The 12,162-nt window shown below is 39.9% G+C and overlaps 1 protein-coding gene across 1 annotated transcript; it reads left to right on the top strand.

Annotated features, from left to right (window-relative positions):
- The first annotated feature begins 4,615 nt into the window (after positions 1–4,615).
- LOC111194789 (extracellular calcium-sensing receptor-like) lies at positions 4,616–8,977 on the top strand. The gene is made up of 6 exons (XM_022679802.2): positions 4,616–4,842; positions 5,055–5,355; positions 5,474–6,247; positions 6,431–6,652; positions 6,779–6,902; positions 7,235–8,977. The coding sequence occupies exons 1-6, from the start codon at positions 4,643–4,645 to the stop codon at positions 8,146–8,148; spliced, it is 2,535 nt and encodes an 844-aa protein (XP_022535523.2). The 5' UTR covers positions 4,616–4,642; the 3' UTR covers positions 8,149–8,977.
- Positions 8,978–12,162: the final 3,185 nt, after the last annotated feature.

Here is a 12,162-nt window from a genome sequence, read left to right as displayed (position 1 = left end):
TGTTTTGTAAGAGCTATTTATGATTTGTGTAAAGAAATTCATGCTAGTTTGTTAACAGGAAACGTTTTTATTTTACAAAAGATGTTGCTGTGTTGATGACGCCTAAAATGCATTTTTTTTAATTGTCTCCAAATAGCGTGGACTTCAGAAAACCATAAGCTTTAAGTACTAGCAGGAAACCCCAATGCTCGTTACTCGTATCTCAACCAATCACCAGCTTCTACCTGTCTTCATAAGACCTCCCCTTACACGCCCTTCTCTGCTTGCAGGCTCTGTTTCGTTTGCCGCATGGTTGTACGGTCGTTTCTGCCCTTTGGCGTTTCCTTGCTCTCAGTTCTGCCGCTCCTGCCCGTCTCCATAGCTGTGTTGGTTTGTATTGCTCTCTGTTCTGTTGCTGGCGTTTTTTGATTTTTGTTTTTCGCTGTGTTTTGCTGTTGGCGGTATCAGTTCCTGTTTTCCTGAATCACGTGACTGTGACACGCTTGCCTTTGAAGCTTGCTGCTTCGATGTTTCAGTCAAAACTTTATCTCGACTCGCAAGAGTGTGCAGACTCAGGCTGATTCTGTTTTTGTTTCGGCGCATTGTGTCGATTCTGCGGCATCTCTAGCCCAGTGCCGAGCAGCGATGTTCAGCTAGTTGCGTGATGTTTTCTGTGTGTTTCCACCGCTCTGCCAGGAGCCTGTGGCTGAGTTTTGTAAACTTCACTCTAGAGGTCTGCGCTGGTCTGCTTTTTAAAACCGCTCCGGTCAGCTGCCGCTTGTTCTAGTCCCGTTCCCGCCCCCTCTCATCTAAAACCGCTTGTTTTAATCCAGCGCCGCCCACTACTTAGGCTTTTCTGCCGCTCCCGCCCACAGCCCTGCTATGAATTGAATTGATTAAATTTTGTGCTTGAAATTTACTTATGTATTTTTTAAATAACACTGTAGTGCTGGATAGCCGGTTCCATTTCCTACCACAGTCCAAACACATGCTGTCGCCCCAGTGAAGGTGGCCTTTCATATAATCGGAAACTGAAGTTTCTATTCGTTAATGCAGCAACATAAAATAAACAAATAATTAAAATAAAATAAATAAATAAATAAATAATAACACAATAAAATTCAACGTTCCTTATTGGGTAAGGTGAATTGGAGATGCTAAAATTATCCCATGATTGTCGCTCTATCTCCGCTTTGATATTTATCAGTGATCTTAGTTTGCTTGCTTTGCCTGTTAACTTGGAACTGCTCCCTTTTTTTTCTTTAAAATTTCCTTAAGTGCCAGTTGTGCCTCTGGGACTGATACAGGAATAAACAAAAATAAAAAAATTATTACAATTAAATATGTGAATGTATGCATTGTTTTTCTTCGTATTGTTTAGCATTATTATTAAGCATACTGTTTGATTTCCCCTTCTGTTTCATATGCATGGAAAGCATTGCGTGATTATTATAACTTCTAGATCATTTATTAATTTGCGGAATTTTCTACATGTATGTGTGGTCCCGCTCACGCATAGCCTGGATTGATTAAACTCTCGCTCCCGCAAATGAAACGTTAAATTCTCACTCCCACTCTTGCGCTGCATCTATGGTTCGTAAATCGCTCTTTTGGCTTTACTATTGCAAAACACATGTATTATTATATATAATATATTTTATATTTTTATAGCTCCAGCTCATCTTAAATCATCATTTCAGTTGGGTTTAGGTTAGGGTATTGTGAAGGCCATGCACTTTTTGTTTACTAGATCATTCCATATGCATCAATTAATAGTTTTAATGGTTTTAATCTTAATCTATATTGTAGAAAATAAATTACATAAAAAAAGAAAAACAGTGAATAAGATGTTACCAAATTTTGACTGGTGCTGTGTATATATATGTATATATGTATGTATACTGGTGCTGTGTACAAATATATATATATACACTGCTCAAAAAAATAAAGGGAACACTCAAATAACACAATATAACTCCAAGTAAATCAAACTTCTGTGAAATTAAACTGTCCACTTAGGAAGCAACACTGATTGACAATCAATTTCACCTGCTGTTGTGCAAATGGAATAGACAACAGGTGGAAATTATTGGCAATTAGCAAGACACACTCAATAAAGGAGTGGTTCTGCAGGTGGGGACCACAGACCACTTCTCAGAACCTATGCTGTCTGGCTGATGTTTTGGTCAGTTTTGAATGTTGGTGGTGCTTTCACACTCGTGGTAGCATGAGACGGACTCTACAACCCACACAAGTGGCTCAGGTAGTGCAGCTCATCCAGGATGGCACATCAATGCGAGCTGTGGCAAGAAGGTTTGCTGTGTCTGTCAGCGTAGTGTCCAGAGGCTGGAGGCGCTACCAGGGGACAGGCCAGTACACCAGGAGACGTGGAGGAGGCCGTAGGAGGGCAACAACCCAGCAGCAGGACCGCTACCTCCGCCTTTGTGCAAGAAGGAACAGGAGGAGCACTGCCAGAGCCCTGCAAAATGACCTCCAGCAGGCCACAAATGTGCATGTGTCTGCACAAACGGTTAGAAACCGACTCCATGAGGATGGTATGAGGGCCCGACGTCCACAGATGGGGGTTGTGCTCACAGCCCAACACCGTACAGGACGCTTGGCATTTGCCAGAGAACACCAGGATTGGCAAATTCGCCACTGGCGCCTTGTGCTCTTCACAGATGAAAGCAGGTTCACACTGAGCACATGACAGACGTGACAGAGTCTGGAGACGCCGTGGAGAGCGGTCTGCTGCCTGCAAAATCCTTCAGCATGACCGGTTTGGCAGTGGGTCAGTAATGGTGTGGGGTGGCATTTCTTTGGAGGGCCGCACAGCCCTCCATGTGCTCACCAGAGGTAGCCTGACTGCCATTAGGTATCGAGATGAGATCCTCAGACCCCCTGTGAGACCATATGCTGGTGCGGTTGGCCCTGGGTTCCTCCTAATGCAGGACAATGCTCATGTGGCTGGAGTGTGTCAGCAGTTCCTGCAAGATGAAGGCATTGAAGCTATGGACTGGCCCGCCCGTTCCCCAGACCTGAATCCGATTGAGCACATCTGGGACATCATGTCTCGCTCCATCCACCAACGTCACGTTGCACCACAGACTGTCCAGGAGTTGGCGGATGCTTTAGTCCAGGTCTGGGAGGAGATCCCTCAGGAGACCATCCGCCACCTCATCAGGAGCATGCCCAGGCGTTGTAGGGAGGTCATACAGGCACGTGTAGGCCACACACAATACTGAGCCTCATTTTGACTTGTTTTAAGGACATTACATTAAAGTTGGATCCAAATCCAGGCCTCCATTGGTTAATAAATTTGATTTCCATTGATGATTTTTGTGTGATTTTGTTGTCAGCACATTCAACTTTGTACAGAACAAAGTATTCAATGAGAATATTTCATTCATTCAGATCTAGGATGTGTTACTTGAGTGTTCCCTTTATTTTTTTGAGCAGTGTATATATATATATATATATATATACATACATTTGTAAGTTGACACACCCCAGAGTTCACCAAGATAAACTGCAACAATGGTGGTTAGCACATTTATTTATAAGAAACACATTTCCTTTCCTTATCTAAGTAATCTGCTTGTATAATTTGGACTTGTAATTTGGCGACTGTGCAGCAATGCATTTATGTGATTTAATCCTCCTTATAAATAAAGAGAGCAAAAGTCACAGTGACAGAAATACACTAGTAACACCTGACATGGGGTATCACAGCAACCATTTTACTGCATATGTGTAGCTACTGAGACACCACTGGAGTCATCCAGGATACCATATTAACTGCCTAGCAACCACTATGCAACAAACAGTAGCAGTCACTTAAAATATAGAAGGTTGTAAAAGTCTTATCTTCAAAACATTTAGGAACATTATACAAATCAAAAAGATACCCCAGCAACCATTAAGCAACACCATGGAAAGCACAAAATTATGACCCTGCATTGTTCTTCAAAAGTTCTTTTCCAGTTTGAACGCTTCCAGGCAATATATGAAACAGTTTGGAACAAAATATATTAGTATCTCAGCCACTGATGGTTTAAAAAATGTGTTCCATTGACCTTCAGGTTTTTGAGTTCCCCCTAATTCCAACACACCTGATCCAATTTATGAACAAACTGATGAGCTTTTACTAAGATAAACTGAGATTGTAACAGCAACAAAACGCTAAAATATGCAGGGCAGTGATACTCTTGCATGCGTCCACATAAAGAAGAAAGAGCAGAAAGACAAAAAAATGTAATCTATTAGGCCCTGGACTAGAATCATGTTTGGAAACAGGTTAGGAAAACATGGAGCAAAAGGCCACACACAGACATTGAAATATATCCCAACTGCAGAGGGTCAGGGCCACCTCTTGATCTAGAATCTAGTAACTTTAAGTATACTGGTTGTGGATATTAATATATAAGGCCAACATGTTCTGTATCATAATTAAAATAAAACAAATATATAGCCATTATGATTAACGCAATGACCTCCAGTGCCAAAGACACACCCACGGTCGGAAAATTATTATTCACGCCCACTTTCAGGACATCACAGCTGAGTGAATATTTAAAACACCCAGTAACAATAGACATTCAATGTACCAGGTGCCACTCAGCACACAATGCAACTCACTTTAAATCTGATTTTATTTGTGTCAATGCTATGGATGGCTGGGATCTACCCAGCAGCATGTAAAACTAACCTGGTCAGCTGCAGGCTAATGGCTGAGCCTCAGCTGCCAGGTCTTTTTATGAATGGAGATTATGTGATTGGAGGCATTTTCTCTATTCATAGCTATTTGAGATATGAACAGAACACATACACCACGCAGCCACTGCAGCTACAGTGCTCTGGGAGGTCCGTGTGTGTAAGGGGGGTATCAATAATGATGAAATTTGTAACCATGTCTTTTGTTTTTATTGTTTTTTTTTGTTTGCTTGATTATATTCACTAAATATCTTGTAGTCTTAATATTTATTGTATCGATGACACGTGAAAAGCTACACTGAAATTTAGAGAATCCGTTTTTTATAGTTTTACATTCATATATTTTTTTCTATTTTCAACAGTATGGTCTTTAGGGAACTGCGCTTATCGCGTGCCATGGAATTCGCCATCCATGAGATCAACAACAGAACAGATCTCCTACCAGGAATTACATTAGGATACGAGATGCACGACTCGTGCGCTGCCGTGCCGATGGCCATCAAAGTAGCATTTCAGTTTGCTAACGGCATAGAGCGATTTTTCAATGACTCTGATTCCTGTTCAAAATATGGTGCTGCGGCTGTACCAGCTCTTGTAGGAGAGTCTGGTTCCACCCCGTCAATCAGCATGGCTAGAATCCTGGGTCTATTTGGGATTCCTCAGGTAAATATTAACTCTTTGTTAATATTTAAAACACTATTCATCACATATCCCAAAAAGAATGGCTTGTACTCAGTGTTAAAACGTAATGTATCCTATTTTTATACTGACTGAAAAACAGGTGAGTCCTTATGCAACATGCGCTTGTCTGAGTGATAAACGCCAGTATCCTGCCTTCTTCAGGACCATACCTAGTGACCACCACCAAGCTGCTGCCCTGGCAAAACTGGTAAAATACTTTGGCTGGACGTGGATTGGGGCAGTGCGCAGTGATTCAGATTATGGGAATAATGGAATGGCCTCGTTTCTAAAAGCTGCGCAGGAGGAGGGGATCTGCGTGGAGTACTCGGAGGCCTACTACAGAACACAACCGCGTAGCAAACTGGAGAGAGTGGCAAACGTTATCCGCAGATCAACAGCTCGGGTAATTGTAGCCTTTCTCTCATCAGGGGATATGAGAATTATCATGGAAGAACTGGTACGAAATCCGCCGCCTCCCCTTCAGTGGATAGGCAGTGAATCTTGGATCACAGATCCAGAATTTCTAAAGTTTAACATGTGCGCTGGGGCAGTGGGGTTTTGCGTTCCCCGAGCAGTGATTCCAGGTTTTCGTGAGTTTCTTCTAGATTTAACTCCAGCCAAAGCTTTGAAATCCCCCTGGTTAACGGAGTTTTGGGAGCGCACATTCAGCTGTAGCCTAAAAGGCAAGACGAGTGCGCGGGAATGTGATGACATTGAGGATATCAGTGCGGTGCAGAACCCGTACACAGACACGTCGCAGCTGCGCATCAGTAACATGGTGTATAAAGCCACGTATGCCATTGCGCATGCCATTCACGGAGCAATCTGTAATGATACACAATGCGATCGCACTATTAAACTCTCACCCCTGCAGGTATAAAACTGTTTCATTTTAAACCAGTAAGGTTTTGTGCTGTTTAAGTCGGGTACAACCACGATGCCTAATATATAACAATAATGTTGAAATCATGATTTTAGTCATTTATTTAATTTCACTCATCATGTAGCCTGAAGCAAAAATGTGCACCTCATAGTAAAATTGTGTTTGCCACTGTAGATATTCCACCAGCTAAAGAGGGTGAACTTCACTAAGAACGGCTTTCCGGTTTCATTTGATTCCAAAGGAGATCCAGTGGCTGTCTATGAGCTCATAAACTGGCAGTTTAAAAAAGATGGGGCTTTGGATTTTATGACAGTGGGCCTCTACGACTCATCCAAACCCAGAGGCCAAGAGTTCAGTATGAATAGAGCTATTAGCTGGATGGGAGGACAAACTGATGTACAGTATAACACATTATCATTTCTTACATTTACAGTCTTAATTTCGTTCTCGTCACGTAATTCAATGAATAATTGTAAACGAATGAAATTAATTGTAAAGGTTTCTCCAACGTTTTTCGTACAGGTCCCGGTGTCTGTTTGTAGCGAAAGTTGTCCCTTGGGCACCAGGAAGGCTGTACAGAAAGGAAAGCCCATCTGCTGCTATGATTGTATACCATGTGCAGAGGGAGAGATCAGTAACACGACAGGTTGTGTATCACATTACATAATGCTGAATGGAGATTATGTTACCACAATTCGCTCTCAGTTTATATAATAAAACATAGTGAGTAAAATGGTAAACACTTTACTGCATGCTATATTTCTGTTCTCAGATTTTATTTAACAATGTATCTATATCCCAGTAATGCAGCCCAATATTCTTTATAAAATCCAACCATTTCTAAATTCAATGACGACGGTAGCAAGAAAATTACTTAGTCGTTATTTACCAACCTTATTTTTTGTAACTTATGTGAATAACAACTATGAAACTTTTCAGTGTATTATATGGTTCTAACATTATTTTGTAATGTCTTAGACTCTTTGGATTGTATACACTGTCCTTCTGAGTTCTGGCCCAACAAAAGACGAGACAGCTGCCTTCCAAAGCCAGTTGAGTTCCTGTCCTGGGACAGCACTCTGAGCATCATCCTGACAGCATTCTCTGTTGCTGGGGCCATCATGGCTTTGTCTGTGGCTGGTGTCTTTTACAAACACAGAACTTCTCCCATCGTCCGAGCCAACAACTCAGAACTGAGCTTTCTGCTGCTTTTTGCACTGGCTCTGTGTTTTCTCTGCTCACTCACTTTCATTGGTCAGCCCTCCCAGTGGTCCTGTATGCTGCGTCACACAGCGTTTGGGATCACCTTCGTCCTCTGCATCTCCTGTGTTCTGGGGAAAACAATAGTGGTGTTAATGGCCTTCAGAGCTACACTTCCAGGCAGTAATGTAATGAAGTGGTTTGGGCCTCCACAGCAGAGACTCAGTGTTCTTGCTTTCACTCTTATACAGGTCCTAAATTGTATTATCTGGTTAACGTTATCGCCCCCTTTTCCATTTAAAAATCTAAATCACTACAAGGAAAGGATAATATTAGAATGTGGGTTGGGTTCAGCAGTAGGTTTCTGGGCTGTTCTGGGCTATATTGGAGTTTTAGCTCTTTTGTGTTTTGTTTTGGCTTTTCTGGCTCGGAAGCTGCCTGATAACTTCAATGAAGCCAAATTCATCACATTCAGCATGCTGATATTCTGTGCTGTCTGGATCACCTTTATCCCAGCTTATGTCAGCTCTCCTGGAAAGTTCACTGTAGCTGTAGAGATATTTGCAATTCTGGCTTCAAGCTTCGGTTTGATTATTTGCATTTTTGTTCCTAAATGTTTCATTATTATTTTTAAGCCAGAACAGAATACCAAGAAACATCTTATGGCTAAATTGCCATCTAAAGCTCTTTGAGATACTCACACCAGAGGCTTAATCTTGCATTGTAATATAATTCTCATTAAATGTGACATTAGTAGGCTCTAAGATGGTCAGAAACACCTTACACACAGTAAGAATGACACCACAAGCGAGATATATTTTTAACGCGCAGAAAATTCACAAAGATTGACGCGATGCAAATAAAAATAAAAAAAAAAACTCTAGAAACGTCGCATATCAAATCGCTACACAAACCATGCGCTGTTTCTAAAATAAACACTGAAAAGTACTGAAACGCTCGTATGCTAACATTCAGCAACCCGGCCTTAAACTAAATTGTGTAATGCCAAGATGTTGGCTGCCATATGGCTGCTCTATCATGAGTAAATTCTCAACATCGCAGACAATTTATCTATTTATTTTATAATGTTTGTTTTTGGACACTGTCTTAATTACATCAGTATCTGACATGTAATTGAGTAAGAGAACATTATTAAAGTAATCGTTTTATGATTTTTTAAAAACCGTATAATAAACTGCAAACATGTAAATAAAGACTTGTATATATTAATAATGTAATGACGCTGAACAGTTGGTGGAACTCCCCTTTAAGAAGACAACATATAAATAAACGTAATAAATAAAGCAAATAAAGGAAAACTAATGAAAAATGTTTATATATACATGGGGATGCAAATTCTTTGAATTTGCATGTTCCAACCTATTAATCAAGAAAGTAGTTCAAGAATGAGATGTTCTTTTTTAAATGAGGATATTTAACTGTACTGCAGAAGTAGAAACAGTAGGCTGACACAATTTTTTTGTTTTAAGTGTCTTCCCTGGAAGTTCCACATTAGCAACATCCTGGGCCTTAATTTGTAATGAGTAATATGGCCGCCAAACATTTTAATTTTATCTATAATTCACTTTATTGTATTTTAAAATGTAACATTGAATAATTAAAGCTACACAGGAACACGTGCGAAATTGATTTGTAAACACAAAAGTAGTTTTTTTCAGCGTCTTAAAGGAGTTCCTGGAGATCAACAACAGTAAACAACATGGGATTGTGGAGGACAAACACTTATTTGTTCATTGCATAATGTCCCTTAATTGTTAGCTTGTCTTTAATAGTAATCTACTACATCGAAAATAAATTAAATAAAGAAATAACGAAAAACATTGAATGAAAAGGTGTTTTGTTTACCCAAAGAACCTGGCGACTGACATGCTGTTGTGGCTGCTTATTTTTGCCTACTTGCATGCATAGTCAAATTGCTATTCACTAATTACTTGCAGCGTGCCACGCGTGGTCCAAATTAGTGGTTCTCAAACTTATTACAGTAACAATGGTCCCTGAGAAATATCTTTACATTTTGGACATACAGTCGCTGGAGGCATCACGTTAGCTTTCATTTTATTAAATGTATTTTACGGCGTTTGTCACCATATTGTTACAGCCGTGTGCATTTTGCAAATATAACTAATTATTAAACGAAAATTGAAAACGTTATAAAACAATAAGCACTATGAGTCAGTGCAGAAAAAGTAAATTTTGTTTGTAATAAAGATGAGCAGGTAAGTGTACGGGAGCTCAGCATTAAAAGAGAAATCGTTAAATGGACTTGATATCAAACATGATAATGAGCAAAAACGTTTGTCATTCTGAAATACAGCGCTTTTACCCGATGTTTATTTTTTAGAATGTTGGCACCTGGAGAATTGCGTAGAAGTACTGTGTGTATAAGCTATCTGTGAACTATTAAAGTTATTTGTGCACATTTCCCAAATTGTATCTACACTGTGTTAAAACTGTGTTGCTGTATCACCTAATTGTGACATCTGCTGGACTTAAAAAGTCATTGCAAGCAATTGTATGCAAGGAGCTGTATCGGTCACGTGGTTTTCCTTAAAACGATACGCGCACGACACAGGGGCTGCGTCCAGAAACCCCAAAAGTGGCTGCGTCCGAAATCGCGTACTTCCATACTAAACAGTATGCAAAAGCAGTATGCGAGATCGGGTAGTGTGTCCGAATGCGCAGTAGGCGAGTTTGAGTACGCGAAAAGTTCCCGGATGACGTACTGCACCGGGAGACATTTTTAAGTATACAAGCCCAGCACACTTCACCCGCTAATATTTCCCACAATCCACCGGGAGCCGCGCTGAGCTGAGTGACCCGTCAGTGAGCGGCGGAGCGGCGGAGGAGAGGAGTGGAGAGAGAGAGAGAAGTTTACGAGGTGAGGAGATTCAGATATATAAACTGTTTTGGTTGTTTGTGATATCAGGCTGTAAATGAAAGATTTATGAGGGTTAGTTTAAGTTAAAGTAGCGAGTTATAGGGGTGTGGGTTTGTTATTAATGCTGTTGCAGACAGAATATCTTTATTTTCGTATCTGAACTGCTTTACTGAGCAGCGTTAGCCCTGTGCTACTGAGATCAGTTAGCTTAGCTAGAGTTATTAAACTTATCACAACTCTTTATTAATCTTCTGTTCTGCAGCACCAGCGTTTACTAACTCACTACAGCCCTGTATACTGCTGCAGTTCTGAGGAGCTGGGGCAGTTTTAACTTAATACTGATCAGTCTGTATAAACTCATCTGAGAAAAAAGGCTGCTGATATCAGAGAGGCTTTTCAACAGACAGACAGACTGGTTGCCAAAAATCACATTAATAAATTATAACCAAAATCTGACCATTTTATTTAGTTTTATTAAATAGCTAGCTAACCAGCCAGGATGGTAAGACTTTTATGTTGTTCAGAATTTATATTATATTTGTTTAATGACCAAGCTAAACTGTTTTAATCTGTGTGTGTTTCAGATTCAACTATCCTTCCTACTCGAGAGGATGAAGATGAAGAGAGGGAGAAAAATGAACAATGAATAAAAAAAATAAATAAAGCTACTTTAAAGACTTGTCATTCTTGTATTTTGTGAGAAATGTATTTGTGTAAATATGCAAGTGAGGGAAAAATTATATTAAATAAAATAACTAAAATATTTTTTTAATTTACATTTTATTGCCAAATATGATCCCCAGTTTTCCTGAAACTGACTGGTTCTAGCATATTTTATTTACATCAGTAATGCATATATGTTGCCTTTATGTTTAATGCAGTCAGTAAAAGATAATGTATAACAATAAGGATCATGTGTTTAAATATTTAGGCTAGAAAAGGAAATTCTGAGGTGAAATGGAAAGGCAGGAATTAATTAACATTTTGGTATTTATCTTTGAAACTTTTTGATAATTGTTTTGTTGCATAAGCAAGTATTATTAATATACTTCATGAATATTAAACAGTCTGTTCATATTTATTATTAAATATTTCATATTTGAGGAAATATTAATTTTAAGTTTTATTTACAGTCAGTGTTTATTAAATAGGACAGTTTGGGGGTTTATTTATTAATAAGAGCTGATTAATTAGGGGATTTTAATGAAATTAATTAGGGTAAAGCTCTGTAAAGTGTGCCGCTGGTTAGGAGGGGTGAGAGGTGAAAGGGCGTCAGAGGTAAGATGGTGGATGTAGTGCGTCCGAGGCTGCGTGCGTACTGCGGTCTGGCGTACTGAAAAAGCGTACTGCTTTGCTCGACAAGCAGTGCGTACTCACCCCAATCCAGTACGTACTGCTTAAGTACGCGATTTCGGACGCAGCCAGTGTCTCCTTTGTCCTACCGATCCTCCTCCTCTCCTCCGTGACCCGGAAACTGATTTCGTGACGCCATCTTGCCGCCTGTCCGAATACCTTAGGAGACGAAAGAAGCCGCTTAAAATCCACCTGTAGTAAGCTTCCAAAGGAGGTTACATCAGTGTATCCTACTCCGGAAGACTTTTAAGGATTTTCCAATGACATCACTGCATCCACGCCCACAGAGCACGCGAAAATGGGGAAGGCAACGCCCAAATATACGTCATAAACATATTAATTAACTAGGTTCCTTATGTAATTAAACAGCCAGTAAAGCAGTAATATAATTTATAGTTTAGATAAACCGTATGCTCAGTAAAACTATATTTATGACCCTATGTGTATCATGTTA

This window comes from Astyanax mexicanus, chromosome 9, assembly GCF_023375975.1.
Source record: "Astyanax mexicanus isolate ESR-SI-001 chromosome 9, AstMex3_surface, whole genome shotgun sequence".
NCBI classification, from domain to species: Eukaryota; Metazoa; Chordata; class Actinopteri; order Characiformes; family Acestrorhamphidae; genus Astyanax; species Astyanax mexicanus.
This window is presented reverse-complemented; position numbering and strand designations above follow the sequence as displayed.